The sequence below is a fragment of the Beta vulgaris genome, chromosome 5 (assembly GCF_026745355.1).
Source record: "Beta vulgaris subsp. vulgaris cultivar EL10 chromosome 5, EL10.2, whole genome shotgun sequence".
Classification (NCBI taxonomy): Eukaryota; Viridiplantae; Streptophyta; class Magnoliopsida; order Caryophyllales; family Amaranthaceae; genus Beta; species Beta vulgaris.
This window is the reverse complement of record NC_079206.1, coordinates 62,125,621-62,143,574: the sequence shown is the minus strand read 5'-3', so window position 1 is coordinate 62,143,574 and position 17,954 is coordinate 62,125,621. Positions and strand designations below refer to the sequence as shown.

The window sequence follows — 17,954 nt, the reverse complement described above, 5'->3', positions numbered from 1 at the left end:
ACTTATTTCAAATCCGAAGAATAAAGCTGCAGTAAGACTCCGATTCATTTAGAGTGAATACTTATGTGAACATAGTAGCTAAATAATCCAAACTTGTCACATAAGAAAGATATTGTATAATTATTCGGTTTTTTGCAATTTTTGAAGTTTATGAAAGTTGACAACATTGCTTTTTATTTTTTTTTTAATTTTTTACTATGAGTTTCTTATTTCTAGAGAAAGAGGTCTATATGAAGCCACAATAGTATAAGCATGCTTCTAGACTTCCAATATAAAAATATGCATATTAGGGAGAAGTTTATATGGGTTAAAAAAGGGTTCAAGACGAACAAAAAATCTAGTTAATATCCTGTCTCAATAACGGACTTAAGCAATCTACTAGAGATTATTTTCTAATTTGCGGATAGAAGAATGAAGATGTTGGTGCATTGTCATTACTAGGGGTGATAATGAGTCTGGCCTGTTCGCGAACAGTTCGAGCTCGGCTCTGACAAAGCTCGGCTCGTGGTGGCTCGTCTCGGATTCGTACTCAGCTCAAGACTTTAACGAGCCGAACTGAGCTAGGCAAAGCTCAGCTCGAGAACTCGTGAACGGGCTCGATTATACTTTTATATTAAAAAATTATATATTTATATATATACATAAATATATTAACCAAGATATTGCACAATAATTAGTTAATAGTTCCTTTATCGAAAAGAAAAACTATAACTCTCAAATATCAAAAAAAAAGAAAAACAAAGAAAACATGTAAAAAACTAGGGGTGGTAAAGAGTCAAGCCTGTTCGTGAACCGTTCGCGCTCGACTCGTTTAACAGTTGGCAAAGTTCGACTCGAACAAAGTTTGGCTCATTGAGCATCGAGCTCGGCTCGAGCTTGAATAAATTTAAACGAACACAAGCCGAGCAAATCACAGTTCGACCTCGACTCGACCGATAAGCAGCCCTAGACTCACCACAAATCCACAACTCTGTCTAAGTGACGATGGTCTCCAATGCATGGGGGCGTGTTTGAAGAATGCCAACCTTAACATGGTTTAAATCTTTTTAACATGCTATGTCATGCATATTCTGTTTAATGATGTAATTTTCCCCTTACATTTTATCTTTCCTACAGGCTACGGCTTCCGACTATTACCCTCTTTTCTTAGATATTTCATTCAAAAACCGAGGGAGATTTAAGCTTCTCTTCATTTATTAACACAAGAGGTTACATACTCGAATGGCTATACAATGTGATTACTACATAACAATTTATAATGCCTCTCAACTCCCATTTGGCCTAAGAGAACATTACCACCAAAACGAAGGGCCTGGCTTCATTGCATCTTGCTCCAGCATCACCCATATGTTATATGCAAAGCTGTGGTAGGACTAGGAAAGCAATAAAGACGGCGTGCTAGAAGATAGTTGGAGATCAACTAAAGCCTCATGGCAGTGATATCTTGACAACAGCCAAATAGCACCATCTGCCCAAAATGTCAGTTAGAGCAAGGTGCCATCTCCTGTTGGACTTCATAGCTCTTAAGAAGCATGGCCTCCAGGTAGCATATCTCAACACTCACACCAGTCACAGACTGCTGCATCCACTTATTGCGCCGAATTGTTTTTAATATTACAGCTGAATATTATGAGCAAATTGTTAGTTCAGAAAAGACCTTAAGGTTTAAATTGCCCCATTATGTCAGAATAGAACACATGAAAATGTCAACTTGAGAACTTAAAACATTAGGTTGTAATTACTATTCTATTCAGCATTCAATAAGCTCAAGCAAAAATGAAGGCAATTGAATAATACAAGCAAATCCCTAAAGTATACCAGATAGAGCCAGAATCTGAATGACATTGAAAATACTCGTATAAAATTGTCACGTAATATTTATACTTTGCCAAATAATTTAAAGAGAAGTTCATTTCCTATGGAGTCAAAGGTTTTTGGCTTTTGGTTTATTAAAAGAGGAGATTCAACTATCTCCATGTCTTCATTCATTATAAATCAGTTGATAGTCCTTGTACATTGGATAAAGGCTCGATTGGAAACAACTTGTATTATTTCAGAGGAAAGTTACATACATGCAACCTATCCTTGTGCCTAGCTAATGAAATCCTTTAGAGGCATTTGGATGATGATGTTGTAACTTTAGACCTAGGATTGTCAATTATGGCTCAGCCAATAGTGAATCACCTAGTCAATTGATGAAACTGAGACACTGAGTAATGCGGGTTCTCTATGTCTATAGATAGATGGTCACTTACATTCTTTTCAGGCTTGGCAGCATCTAACAATTGTAGTTCATTTAACATCCTCTCATATTTGTGTTGTGCAAATTCAAGTTCCTTTCTCAGCCATGATACCTGCATGAATCATGTAATGCAGTCTAAGCACAGGGCACAAACTTCACAAAGTTGATTAATTTCTGTACCTAAACGATTTATTTCAGCATTTACATCTTCTGTTCAAAAGTTAACATTTCATAGATTAACTGAGATAGTGAGACTTAAGAGTGAGATTTCTTTTATGCTCAGCACAGTTAGATGTTGACTATAATTGCTGAAAGAAATATCCAGTAAATTGAAGAAGTAGTTCACCAGATCCAATAAAAGTATTAGGCACCCAATATGATATACCTTGTAATTGAGCTCTTCTTCAGCTTTCTCATATTCTAAGCATCTGAAACACAAAAAGTCATAGGACCAATATAAAGAGAAAACAAGCAGGAAGCCAGGAAATGGTTAGCTTATTATTCTTGAAAAACATACTTTGCAAAAAGCTTCTTATTTTCCTGAATCATTACCACAGCCCTGTTTTCATTCACAAGCTTGGCAGCCTGAGAAGCAAGCTGCAAGAGAAGCTCGACTTAATATTGTAGTCGTGCTAGATCTTACAAGTATTTAACTTGTGACAACCAAATTGTGTATCTAAAGAAAGAAAATATCACATAGCATGTGGCTTCAAGGCTCCTAATTATCAATTTACACATTGTTTAGGAACTTCTTTAGGGACACAAGACACAAATTAATATAATTTACCTCTACGTTCACAGCGGGGGACAATCAAGTAAAATGATTTGAACAATTGTCTTTTTAACAGTTTACTGAAATCATATATATCAATAGAGAGCTCGAAAATTCCCTTTCAAACTACAACATTAGTCTGGTCCCACCAAGACAATATTTCTGGCTCAGCATATGTAGCTTGGCTCAACTCACATCTCCAAGACAGAAACTGTAGCAAAAGTAGAAGCTCAGAGCTGTAACCAATGTTACCTAATTTAATAACCTCTCATAAGCTGCAATCCGAAAAAGCAAATTGATACATGCAAGTGGTATACTTCTGGATTAATATAACAATATTAGGTAGCGAATTGCTTCTGTACCCATTCTTGCATGGTGAAATAGGTAACCTTGGACGCAATAAGTAAGGCTTGACTGAATCCGGACCATCAATGTTCCACTTAGACCTAAGTTAAAATCTTTATCATTTTCATCCCAATCTTTTTTTTTTTATAGAAAAGAACCTCAAAAACAACCTGAACTTGAATAGAGTGCCCAGCATTCATAGCATCAGGTACAAGCCTGACCTGTCTTCTCCCCTTTCCAAGATCTTCTTGTGCCCTCTTGGTACCTGCAAAGATATGACAATAGGAATATACAGATTTGTCTGCAGATGGAAGAATCTCACAGAAAGTGCTAAAATTTACCATGCTGCTGCGTGCTGCTTTGATCATTCTGAACTAGAGATTCAGCAGGCAAACTAACCACAGGATCAACCTGATGAACTGGTGCTCGATCCAATGTCAAAACTCTATTTGTGCTAAGGGATTCATGTCTAGCTTGACTTGGAAGCACATCAGATGAGTCTAGTAAAGATAAAGGTACTTGGATTTTTTTCTTCACTTGATAGCCAATAAGTCCACAGTGACAGTCCCTACGATTTATTCAATAATGTCCTTCAATTTCAACTACTTCACTGGATCGGAAAAATAGGATTAGAGTTAAGTTTTTTCAAATTATACAACAGCAATCAGTATATTTATATATACCAATATTCCCAAGTCATGTCCTTCAAGCGAGCTTCAAGCTTTTGGAAAAGGGAAGTCTTCTCAAAATCTTGCTTGTTATGAATAGGCTCAATAAAATTTGCTTCCAAGACCCCTAGAAACATTGATTTTAAACTTCAAGCATACAGTCTAAAACTGCACATGTTTGCAGCAGAAAATTAATGTGAAGCAGAGAAAGTACCTACAACACCTCTTCCTCTACTCCTATCATAGCTTACAACCTGCCAAAATGGCTGCAAAGGAAAACTTTAACTAGATAAAACATTATCAAGTTCAACAAGTCATGGTAAGTAGAATCACAGTAAAAGAAATTGAAGTGTTTTCAACCACTAATTCTGCAATTTTCTAAGATGTTTATTATTAAATATTCTTTTTTAGTTTAACTTGTTGGGGGAAGTACGGTTAACAAAAATATGAAATCTTGCATCTAGAGGCACATTAACTCATGGCACTGGAACCTGGAGCACGTTGCATGTGGAAGTGCTGAGCATTTCAGCTTATCCTAGTAATCTTCCAGGACAAGACCCACCCTTCATTTCTACTTCTTTCCTTTTTCTCTCTTTTTGTTTCCTTTCAAAAAAATTAAAAAGAAAGAGAAATATCTGGTAGCAGTGCACATAATCATTTATTGAAATCAAAACTTTGATACACTTGAGAAACACCTTCAAGCACACTTATAACTACTGTAGGGATGAAGCCAAAACTTCATTCTAATGGAAGCAGAATCCGATGCTTCCTATCTTATCTATAATTTTAATTTTAGTCTTCTTTTTCTATAAAAAAAACATATTAACAAAAAATGTACATATCACTTTTTGGGTTTTTTTTGCATCAAAAATTACATAACAAGTTATTGTGTGCTAGATTAACAATTTGGTAAATATAAATCTAATTTGCACCTAAAAAGCGACTACCAATCTTCTACACATGCAGAGTTTCACAAAAATACAAATATTACTGAAATTCATTCTGGATAACTAGTACATTCACTTTGGTTCCTGATAACTGAAATGGGAAGTGCTAATTAAAGGAAAAACAAATTCCAATTCATCTAGTCATTCACATTACTGCAGAGAGGTTTAGGTTACATTTTATTTATCCCAATGTAATGTTCCAAACTTTAAATCTAGTGGGACAACACTTTTTTTCTTATAACTTTGGAAGATTGAGCAGTAATATTAACTAAAATTTCAAAAAAGATATGTATGAAGGGGCCCTGACCCCCTTTTAAGCCCCAATATAAGTCACACACTCATGTCTGCACTTGTGTGTTCATACATAGAACCCTCACTCTGCTGCAAACTAATTTATGGCGTACCAGTATAAGACGATTTTTATGGTAGACACAGAAGCCATGTATATTGACTTGAGGAGATTCCTTAAGAAACCCTATTGTTGTTAGTACTTCAGCCTGCAAAGTTGAACCAGAAACACGTTGCAGATACACATACAAGTGCGTGTTAAAAACACTGATATTAACATACTCAAATGGAAAGCTGCAACTTGTTGACAGCACAACATATTGAGTTATAAACAGGTAAGAAAGTCATCACATATGCAATAATGCAGCAGAAGTCCATGAAAGAACCTTCATGCATGCTACATGGATAAGCTAAAAGCTCACTCCCTAGCTTAGAAATTTAACTTATAATCAGTATTTGAAGTTCTTCAGACCAAAGAAGTGAAACATGAAAATCACAACTTACGAGAAATTGCTGATTTAAGAAATAAAATAGAAATCTGTTATAGACACAGTTCTCAAAAGTCAAATCTAACCAGCGTAGCTGCATAGCAGCACATGACGCTCAAAATACAGAAAACAAGCTCTCAAATGTTTTCGTCTTGATCTAATAGCAGTATAGCACCTAAATGAGCATCTTTTCGAGATTGTCCCATCTCTTTGAATATCTAGAATAATCTCTCACCTTTTGGAGAATATCAACTCTGTACTTGAAATTCAAAGGCTTTGTTCAGTAAGTCATGGAAGTAAAGTCATCTCATTGGCATTACTTCGGGGAATTTTTTGTTTTGCCAACAAAAGTTTTCAGGTTGTTACAATTTGTTGAATTACTTTTCCACAGATTCTTTTGTATCTTTAAGGATGACTTGTACTCCGTGCAGTCCTCTCTCTTCGCTAAAAGTCTAAAACCTCTCTTTCTTATCTTCATAGAAACAAAATTCAAACCAGGCATCCCATGGCTTCCAATAGCAACTAAAAGTAAAAAACTCTAAACTGCAACCATATGCACAAACGTGAAACATTTAGGAGCAAGGATGACTAAAAAGACATGAAGATACCTCCTTAGTTCCCCCGGTTTGAGGTCTGTACAAGATGAACTCTGGATATTTGAGATCACATGCTACACTGTGATGTTTCACAGCTTTTCCACGCAATATGATATTAAAATTCTGCGGAATCTGCAAGTATAAAATGGACAAGTATACCTGACAAGGATAAGACTTGTAAGTCTAATATCTTGCATGCTTCGAGAATCATGCCAAACAAAGACTTACTCGGAGGGAGTAATGGTATCGGCTGCCGATATGCTCTTCACTTATTTTATTTTGTAACTTTATTTTCTTACAATTATCAGAACCTTGTAGGAGAATATCCTGCCACCAACAGTCATGACAAAAAACAGTTAAACATATTACCTAGCAGCTAGCAAAGAGCAAGAAGAGATAGAAAAATATATAAATGTCTACCTCAGGATCATTTTTAAAATCGAACTCCAATTTCTCGTCATCAGTAAACCATAAATTGAAAACAATAACTTTAGTTCCATGAGAGCCAATGTCATCAAACTGCCATCAATTACAAATGACACTATATTAGGACCCGTATGAATATATATTACTCAAGAATCCCCACTAAAATGCCAGACCTACACTTATATTCCATTTTCTCACATCATATAATTAGCCAAAAACTGCCTATAGCTTACAAAGTGTTAGCCACTCAGCAAAGTTTGCATTTCCATCAGATAATAGCAGCTGAAACGAGAATATTATATATGCACGATCACACTAGTTAAGGTGAAGATCAAGTATAAGGACTTATGAGAGTCGGGTTAGCATGAGAGGTCAAGCATCATTGCCCTTGTAATAGGGGAGGATCTTCCACAGGGGGCAGTGGGGGCCTGGCCAGCTGGCCCTGAATTTTATCTTTGAACTATAAACCATACAAGCTATAATATATTTAAAAGGTGTTGTGACATTTAGATTGAGTGCAATAAGAGGTCGAAGTTTCAAAACTTGGCCCCTTGTAATTTTTTTGATCAAGATCCGCCACTGCAGCTCGTAATGAGGTGCAAGAGCCTGAATAAGACATAACAAGAGAAGACCACGACGGGCAACGAAAAACAGACAGGGGATAATCATAACTCACACGACTTAGCTCACTTTTATCGCACAGTGTATCTCTAATCTTCTTGTAGCAAGCAGCACTAGCTCGAGGCGTACCAGCTTGCTTGCTTTGTCTAGTACTGCTGTCACACATGCCACAAAATTCTTGTATGACCGAGTTGGGAATAAGGGATGACATAAATATCGAAACGGCAGAAAACCAGAAAAACCAGCCATTACAGTCTGCAGAAGCTCACCTGCTTCATAAGATCCACCTCGTTGCAATATGGCGACCATTGCAAAATGATAGACTTATTTGACTGGAATTGGTCTTCATGGTAGCGATGAAGAGGTACAAAAGTGCCAGTTGACATATTGCACTCATAATCAACCTAAACAGAAAGTAATAGTCAAGCAAGGACAGTAACTGACTAATAGTACATAGAAGCAAATTTCAAAAAGAAATAAAAAGTGCAGTTAAGCTTGGAGCTCTAGTGAAAGGATCATTAGGTTAGGCTAAGATGATAGCATTGCCCTGCTCACTAAAATGACTGTCGTTAACCCAATAGTCCAGTACTGTTTCAAAAGGATTCAGTAAGATGAGAGATCTCTGAAACAATCGAAATGACGATATCACGAAAAATCTAATTCACATATTGTCTCAAATTCAGTCAACACGGGAGGCAAGTGTAATTTGAGCTTCAATGTGTTTCCTCAGAATTGATTTTTCTTATCGAGTTAATTTCAACACAAACAGAGACAAGTTTCATTCAAGATAGAAAAGTCTGCAGCGGGAGGTGCATGTTAATGCTAGAGCAATAATATGATATACGTTATATGTAGTCCTCCCTCTGTTCCAGTAGATAACTTGCACTCATCTGGGACCTCATTACTTGTATATATCTGTGTCACTAATTTCAACAAGGTGTGTAGCTTCAATTCATATAACTAGACTATCCAAAATTGTACCCTTTTCTTTAAAGGAATCCAAAATTGTACTCTTGAACATTGCATGAAGAAATTAATGCTATTTTCCACATAATATTTTCATTAAATTAGACCCTCGACTGAAAGATATAGCCAAAAACAATCAAAAATTGCAAATTTAAAAATGAGGTGTCATCTGAATAAAAAGATCTAAAGTCTTTGGATAATAGTGTAATAAATGGAAGATGAACTATCTTCTGGAATCACAAATATAGAAAGATGATATACAAATCAAAGAATCAAAAGATAATATATGGCAGTAAGTACAATCAGGATAGTGTGCAAGTACTTACCATAGGTACTACTATCCTGTCCAGACCTTTTCGAGACAAGTATGTATATGACAGGAGACCAATGCTCTGAGTTGATGTCCTGATAAGAAAAGATACCCATTTCCATCAGCATAAGCTGCAATAACATTTGCAATTGAAGAATCAAGTGGATCCTATAACACGGAGAGAAAGTGAGAAGGAATATAGAAAGCCCATATTAAAAATGCATCAAAGAATCAAGTGGAGAACGATAACGTCACCCTCCACACACACACACACACACGGCACTCCCCGGAAAAAGAGGGGACCAAATTCTTCAACCTTCTAAATTAGAAAATACTGTATTTGACATTTAGATAATAACATTAATCCAATCTAAGTCAATATCATGTTATCATTAGTAATCAGACTACATTGAATAACATCCATACAATTTTACCAATCAGTCTTTCCTGGGATAAGGTTAAGTCGTTAAGAATATTCAAATTTATACCTTCTCTAACAATCCCATAGTTGTAAGGCAGAGCAAAGAGGATATAACATGAGCCAATACAAGCGATTACTTTGAGATACCTCAGCATCCAGTAGGAATTTTAAAGATGGGAAAAGATCAGTTTTAAGATGATTAACCAATAATTGAAGGCAAACAAACCTATTCTGCACATGGCGACTGAATACTATAACATCAGCTCCAAGTCTCATCGTGCTGGTCTTGAATCCATTTCCATCTGAAAGGTTATGGATTAGAAAATCCCGAAAACTCATTTAAGGACAAACAAAGAACCTAGAATGACTATTGTGCCCACACATCTTCCAATTGCAGATATAGATTTCTTGTCTGAAAATCCAAAACTCATACAACGCCGAATTGCCTCTGGATCCATTCCGCCTCCGTCATCTGCTAAGAACTATCAAAATTAGCAACATTGTAAAGAATGTGCTCATAGTCATATAGATTTAATCACAATTCTAATGCATTATTCATCAGTTCATCTAACATAATTATCCCTTGTACAACTGTCTTTTGTTTTCTAGTTCTCTTGAGTGTTCCTAGACTGATCCTCTCTATTTTAAGTTGTTGTTTTGTCATTGGTACACCTAGCTATTAGCGTTGATAGATGATCATGTATATAAAGCAATTTATAGCTTTGTGGCCCCTGCCTTTTTCTTCTTGTAACACAAAAAACTTTCTTCATGGTATCAGAGCAAGGTTCATAAGATCCTTGAAAGAGAAGGTTCAAAGATTTCTTCTTCTATAGAAATTTTGTTAAGAAAGTTTCAATCTTTATATTGCTCAACAAGCAAAAATGATTGAAATTCTCAATCACACAATCCTTACTAAGTTCCCTCTTTTCATTGCTGGGAATGAAAATGCTGGTACTGCTCTAGGAGGCATCATTTTTACTTCCTGAATTGGAGCAGGAGTATCAAGATTGCACTTGGTGCAAAGCCAAAGGAGGCAGAAGAAGTACAAGAAAAATGGATTAGATGTGACTACATGGTGAAGTCTTGGTTATTACCAACCATGAAACCAGAGATTGTTGCAAGTTGGCTTCAATGCAATCCACAAAGGAGCTCTGGGGTGAAATAGTGAAGATATATGGTGAGACAAATGCTCCACATTTGTTCAACCTCAAGAAAGGACTGTCCAGAAAGATAACATGAGGGTTGTAGTATACTACTGCAAAGTTAAAGAGCTATGGGACCAGATTACTAAGCTTGAAAAGATGCCAGACTACAAAGTGTGGTGTGATGGAGAAATGCACTTCCAATGTGTTAAAGAAAATGCTGGACATACAAGCAACAAATAGGACCCTTAAATTCATCATGGGACTCAATGAATGCTATGAACAAATGAAAAGCAACGTCCTTAGTATGGATCCCCTTCTCCCTGAGTCCCTGTGAATAGAGTTTACAATCTGTTTTTACAGAGAAGCAAAAACAAATCATTGGAGAGATAGTAATAGAGAATGAGACGAGTGCCTTGAATGTCAATAGACAAAACCAAATTTTGGGACCTCTACAACACTTCAATAAGAAGGATTATAAGAGGATGAGAATGGAGAAGGAGGCTAAGAGATATAACCACTATGGGATGAGAGGGACCCATCAAAGAAGAATGTTTCAAGCTGGTTGGGTACCCTGAGAGGTTCAAGATCAGAAATGGAGAGGAAACAACGGACGAGTTGCAAATGCAATGAAGGAAGAAAATGAGGGAACTGAATTATGTAAGAAGGTTGCTCTTCATTTGTGACATAGCCGGCCCTCCATTAAGTCTGGACTCTGGACATTTGTTCATAGCACAAAAACAGACTTAGCATTGTAAGAGATATATGTCGAACTAGCATTGTGGTGTTTAGCTATATTTTCAGTTTTGAAATAGCCTCCATTGAGTCTGGACATATATCTCCATCAAGCTATGCAAGAAGTGTCAAAAATGAAGAGCAACCTTTTATGCTATGAACAATTGTGGTCATATTGCTTTGATCACAATGCTAGTGAACTATACATCAGCTCATTATCACACAATTATCCCTTGTACAGCGATCTTTTGTTTTCTAGTTCTTTTAAGTGATCCTAGACTGGTCCTCTCTATTTTGAGCTGTTATTTTGTCTTTTGTACACCTAGCTTTAGGGTGGCTAGATGATCATGTATATATAAGAAATGTATAGCTTTATTGCCGCTGCCTTTTTCTTCTTGTAACACAAAAATTTGAACATAAAAAAATATAAAACATAATGTCTTTGAGACTCTGAGTTAACACACAGAAAAACAAATATAGATGCTTTGTACTTTCTTCAAACATCATAATCCCCATCGAGAATATTTATAGTGATTCAAAAATAAGATAAAAGGGGGTATAAGTCAGGACAAAAATAAGAGCATCTGTGATACTCTATGGACATAAACATACCTTGAATGAGCAAAGATGGACTCCCATCCCTTGGATTTGAAATTTTATCTACAATGACAAAAGAGGCTCCATTTTGTATCTATTATATTGAGCAAACAAGAAATGGAAATAGTTGAGTATAAATGTGATTTTCTGATGCCCTGAGTCAATAACACTTGCACTTTATTGTTTGTTCTTTGGGTTTTAATGGAAGGCCAAGATGCAAAATATAGCATCTACTCAAAGACAGGGAGAGTATTATATTATACTTCCCATAACCTGACAATGTGCGATGTACTGTTGAACTTTCTTAGGCATTAGAAAAGGGTACATAGAGGACAATATCCTCTTCTCAACCAAGACAAGACGACAATATATTTATCTGGAAAAATTACCTCATCAATTGCATTGTCAAGGAGTTCTGCCATAGCTGCATAAACAGGTAACTAATGTGTAAGTGATTGTATAAAGATGGCAAGACACAGGACACTCCTACTGCCATGTTGCCTAATGAAACCAAAATATTGAGCAAAATGCTATTGCACAAGCTGAAGATACCTCCAAAAGCCCACTTATGAGAAGTGGCATTTGAGTGAAGGAACTTAGGGTGAACATGCAGATAGTTATTGCTATCTGCAAGACAAAGTACAGTCAGTTAGAGACCTTCATAGCAAACTCATTAAACATAATTAGAAAAATGTGTGTTACTCGCCAGCTTCTCCATTAAATGATCTTGCAGATAAATGTAATCTAATTCCAGATGAACAGAATTTAACTATTAATAACTAACTTTGGACACGAGACCTAGAGACAAACTCATCGTTGTAGTTTCCAGCTTTCCAGAATTGTCGGCAAATTGGTGCTGGACATATAGATGATGCAAAGAAAGTTGTGTCTTCAGCTGGAGGTTGGACGTTCAACCCTGGATGAACCAAGTAAGGCATGTGGAGTTCTTGTTGAATCAAAGATTTATCGCCTTCTGACTCAGACTTCACACAATCCATAGCACCTTCTACTTTTTTATCAGTGTATTTGTCAATGGAAAGACTGAAGCTCATTGTAGACCAAGAACAAAGGCTATAAGCTTAGCACCGCTGACCTATACCAGGGAAGAAGCAAATATAATACCAGTCAGAATTAGCAAACATCAAAAAGACAATTCTACTGCATGCACTATTGCACTGCTAATATGCTAAATGTCTAATTACATACCCAAAAACAAAGAAGAAATGCACTGGAAACCTAGTCATAACTTTATGGTCTTATTCTGGACCAGCACTATGTTAGACAACAGCAGAATACCCCAGAACTAAATATTTAAGTATATCACAAGCTGTCACATCCTGATGGTTGACAAAAGCTAGATTATTTAATTTAATATAGAGAAAATTCATAGAACAGCATCCCCATCTTATCCCATATATAAACTTGATTCTATCAACTCCCTTAAAATTGCTGCACAACCTAGTCCCTAGAGAAGACAGAAAAGCAACTATGTTTCTTTCAATGGTGTACTAGATATGTATCCTACCATAAAACTTTAAGCAGCTTGAACTTGTACACCTGTTTGGGCCCATGAAATGGTCCATCCATCTAACCAGGTTAAGCCCACATGTTCAAGGGAACATAAAACATCATTGAAAAGAGAGATACTTTCCCTAAAGGTGGGAATTCGTCTTTAGGTTTTCCTGTATGGGGAACCTCCAAGAGTATAAAAGTCACCAATCTCATCAATGAACAGATATTCAATTTTCAGCCACAAAAGTCATAGCATCTCTCTCCACCTTTATTGACACTCTCTCTCTCTCTACCTCTCTCACATCTGACCTAAGTGTCAGAGGGGTGTTCCTGGAAGTATCCCGGCCAGTTTAACCGTCTTTTGCAGGATCTTTGGAGACTTTACCCTCGGGACTCTCGGCGTCTTGGATATCCAAACTCAGCACAACTCTCATCTTTGACCAGTTTCTAGGCAGAAACAACACCCATTACCTAACTTCATAATAGAAATAACTTTGTTTTATTCGGAACCAAGTGGTGACATATCCTACATGAACACATTCATAGCAAGAGCCTATGAAAAACCACGGTCATATAGACAATTCACAACAAAATCTTCAAGGATTTCTTGCTTACCGCATCCCTAGTTACAAAGACCTTCCATACAATAGCATCTAAGAAAATCAACCATACTCAATATATAAAGCTAAATTATTACAATTCTACTAAAAGTGTGGTTCTCCTATACACCATCACCTTATGCTCAATAGATTCATTTGGTTACAATAAAACAATCATACATAACTGGATGATTGGTATAGATTGGTTGGAAGCTTTGGAACTGGCTCAATAGATTGGTATAAGTTGGGACTGGCTCAATAGATTCATTTTGTTGCAATCAAACAATTAACAAAAGTACATGTTGATAAGCTTCACTCGAAAGTTTCTCAGAATATCAGCTCGTGAGAATAAAGATGCACTTAGTTGATGTGGAGAATGGTGTTAGATCCTTTTAGTTGTCCTTGATTCCAATCTAGGTTTTATATTCTTTCTCCCTTTGAGACCACATGTCATTGTTGGACTAAGCACCAACTTATAAGGCTACTTATAATCAAATCTAGTGAAGACAACAATCCATTAGATAAGGTACATGTAACTCATTATTCTTCGATTAGGAGGTGTACTTTTTGATTTTTTTTGGGTATAAAACCAAGAATCAAGAGGCAAGACATTGAAAATTGGACCAACATATATGAGGATACATGGAAACATTTGATGTCTTTAGGTTATCAACTCAATATGTAAGAGTGTAATTTCTATTGACTATCAATCTAGAAATAATAGAACAATAATAGAACAACAAATAACAAAGCAGGAAAGAACACACAAGAACATTTACGTGGAAGAACTGGGAGAAAAACCACGAATATGCACTAGGAATCGATGAATATTCAAGAAAGATTACAAAAGCGCTCAAGAACTCTCTCTATAGCTTTTTCTCTCTCTAATCTGTGAATAATGAATTTAGGGTTACAATAAAAGACGTATTAGGGCTTCTATCTATACTCCCGCATCAAAAACGCGTTTTTCGGACTAAACGCCGAACCGCCAGGCTGCCCGGGCGAAATCCACCCGACCGGGAAGGATTTCACTTTTCCAAAGCTACTTGCGCGCCCGACTTAAAGTGCCCGGGCGAAATCCGCCCGACCTACACGGGCGAGACGCAAGACGAAACAGTTTCGTCAGTTCTTCGTAAAACAGTCATAACTTTCTCGTTTCTCAGCGGAATTGGGTATATGACCTATCGTCGGAAAACTCTCGGAACAAGCTATCACCTCCAATTCGAATCACCTCAAAACCATTTATAGATTGAGACATATGCGCATTCAAAGTCAGCCTTATGCCCCATATGACGTTTTCCCTTTACGCAACCTCATATCCACACTCATACACCTCCATGAGCTCCATATGATGCCATATACCCAACAAGGAGAGCATCCACAACCAAAATGAAAATGGAGCGAAAGGAAATAAACACGAAAGCTTTCAATCGAAAAGGGAATTAGAGATTAGTGTTGAAGCAGTCACTTAATTAGGGAGAGGGTCTATGAGTAATTGCTCTTTTCAATTTTTAAGTGGAGGTGTCTTCTAAGTTATATGAACAATACATCTAAAAGAGTCAATTGCATCTCTACAATCGAGTGGGACTCTAATTGGTGTGGAGGAGGAAGTTGCGCAATACATGTTAGCAAGGGTTTCACAATTTTAAAGAGTGTACATGATTGTGCATTCAAAACATATGCTTGTAAAATGTAAGTGGGATAAAGATAGGTGAGTGAGGAAAGAACAAAAATAGGCAAACACAAGTGGAGATAAGGTAAACATATGCATATCTTAAGCGCTAATGACCATGCTTTTAACTATCTGGTGCGGTCGCAATCATGATAATGGTCAAAAGACCACTTTAGTTGAGGCCTTCTATCTAGGTCATAGTGAACTCATAAACCTGCACAATGCAGTCGCGATTCAGCCAAGATTCCAAACGTAATGACCCAACAACGGTTGTTGCTAAAGAGCTAATAATAAACCATTATCTATAGTTTTGGCAAGTACTCTCTCATCCCAAAATAATACTCCCTCCATGCCACAAAATTGTAGTGTGGTTATCAAATGTTATTTTATTGAAAAGTGGATGTCATAGGAGTTAGATGGAATATCTTTTATTGATCGAGATAGAGTGTGGGAAATAGGGGTGTAAAAGAATTAATATAATAATAGTAGAACCATGCCAAAAATGAAAATGTTCAAACTAATTCGAGACAAACAAAAAAAAGGCAGTGTTCAAACTTCAAACTATTCTAGGACAAAAGGAATAGTCAAATATACTACTATGAGATCACTACTACAAAGATCAATCTTGCAAATTATGTTATAACTTCATTGTATTTGGCTTGACATCATAATTTATTTGTGAACAAAAGGAGTAAAAAAGTAACAAATCCAACTAGAGCTGGCAAATCTGCAAACAGGTCGTGTTCGTGTTTGGTCTCATGTTGATTTCGTTTTAATTCAAAAACATATCAAAAGCTATACTTCCTCCGTTCTAAAATAAATGAAACGCTCCTCTTTTTATGTGAGCTTTTTGAGGGAAGCGTTTCACTTATTTCAGAAAGGAGGAATTATTTGTTGCATTTAAAACGAAACGGAGGAAGTATGACATATAGATCAAATCGGGTTGAGTTCGGGTTGATTGGTAAATGCAGATCATACAAACATACATGCAACAGAGATTAACTATGAATGTCAGATTTAAGAGATTTAAGTGTTTCACCTACAAACAGATGTGGGCCAGTGTCCAAGAACCTGCATACATAATTCCAACCAATTGATCACAAATTAGCAAATCCTGAAATATGTCAAATCTCACTATGATTGCAAAAACCATTATCACTAACGATTAGCCCATCCTCAATTCTCTACCATTGTGAGCTGCACTGCATCTATTTCACTATTTGCATGTTTGGTAGAGGCAAAGAAGAGAGAGAAAAGGAGATTTCTTCAAAAAGTTACAACCCATATACCCTTTGATATAAAAGCCCAAAAGGCAAATTTTGGGAATAAGATTAGATAATTGTAAAGGCCCAAATCCAATGATTTAGCACAAGATAAATTGAGGGATGTACTAATAAAATATTATTAGGATCACAGTGTGTATTCTATTCGACCTAAGAAAGATAAATTTCATGTCTAATAATATAAGTTTACACTAGCGTTGATAAGTTAGTATATCTTATAAAATGAATGTTGATAATAATGTCTAATAAATTTAATATCGTGCCTTGGTGGCGGGAATTTTTTTAAAAAGACTAACCACATTCCGTTGGTGGTTGTCCGCGGCAGTGAGGTGGTACTCCGGTGGTGGTGGTGCGCGAGTGTGAGCCTGACGGTGGTGGTTGTCTGTTGGTGGAGGTGGTTCGCCGGTGGTGGTGTTTTGTCGGTGGTGGTACACTTGTGGTGAAGGCCTGAGGGATGGAGTAAGGTGGAGGCGAAGTTGGATGAGAGGTGAGAGAATAAGAGTGGGGTCAAAGGGGAGGGGTAAGAAAAAATTACGGATGATTTTTAGTAAATACGGGCGGTAAATAGCGATTGGGCGAAGAAAAGGAGGGAAAAGGAATGGGGAAAGGGTGAAGGGAAAAGGACGGGGAAGGTGAGAATTGGGTAATTTGCACTAAATAGCAACACGTGTCACCTGAGATTATTATTTTTAGGTACTCCAATCATGTATTCAGTTGGTCTTGTAGAAAACCGCCTAATTCTAACTTAAAATTAGACATAGTCTAAGCTCAATAAGTGCTTGTTTGGTTGACATTATTTAACATGGGAAGTTAGAATTCATAGGAATTGGAATTTTTTTATGTTGTTAGGTTGACAAATTCATGGGAAGTAGAGATTCCTCGAAAGTTTCACTTCCTACAAAATGGAGGAGATTACTTACCTAGGGGGACCTAGGTAACTGGAAATTCTCGTGGAAATTTTCTTTTCCCGTGAATCACCAAACAACATTTAGCAAATCCTAGGAAATACATTACATGGGAAAATAAACTTCCAAGGAATTCTTAATTCCTACATTCAACCAAACAAGCACTAAGAAGAGAACATACCACCTTTTTTTAGTATAGTGACTAGTTTAATCTACAGTTTAATCTATTTCGTGATCAGTTTAATCTATTCAATAATGACATTCTTTAATCCATTTAGTGACTAGTTTAATCCGTTCGGTAAGACTACTGAGTTAGTTTTTTGAAATTGTCTGTTATAGTTTGATAATCAAGAAAAAAAAAAGGAAGGAGAAGAGAAGGGATGACTATGATAGCGTTGGGTTAGAGTGAAATGTAATGT

The 17,954-nt window shown here is 36.6% G+C and overlaps 1 protein-coding gene across 11 annotated transcripts; it reads right to left on the bottom strand.

Moving 5' to 3' along the window:
* Positions 1–1,172: 1,172 nt before the first annotated feature.
* On the bottom strand, positions 1,173–16,634 carry LOC104894300 (protein MICRORCHIDIA 6). 11 transcript variants are annotated; one of them, XM_048644089.2, is made up of 22 exons: positions 16,511–16,618; positions 16,387–16,418; positions 12,349–12,657; positions 12,117–12,191; positions 11,954–11,988; positions 11,580–11,658; positions 9,473–9,562; positions 9,317–9,392; positions 8,686–8,764; positions 7,663–7,797; positions 6,767–6,865; positions 6,575–6,673; positions 6,359–6,505; positions 5,379–5,471; positions 4,242–4,293; positions 4,043–4,154; positions 3,701–3,927; positions 3,530–3,624; positions 2,760–2,839; positions 2,628–2,670; positions 2,256–2,354; positions 1,173–1,620 (listed from the first exon to the last, which is right to left on the bottom strand). In XM_048644089.2, exons 3-22 carry the CDS (start codon positions 12,614–12,616, stop codon positions 1,615–1,617), a joined length of 1,989 nt encoding a protein of 662 aa, XP_048500046.1. In that variant the 5' UTR covers positions 12,617–12,657; positions 16,387–16,418; positions 16,511–16,618; the 3' UTR covers positions 1,173–1,614. The 11 variants fall into 11 exon arrangements, 9 of the variants coding, with proteins under 9 accessions (XP_048500046.1, XP_048500047.1, XP_010678805.2 ...); XM_048644090.2 differs by having other exon boundaries at positions 16,536–16,575; XM_010680503.4 differs by having other exon boundaries at positions 3,581–3,624; positions 16,387–16,632.
* Positions 16,635–17,954: the final 1,320 nt, after the last annotated feature.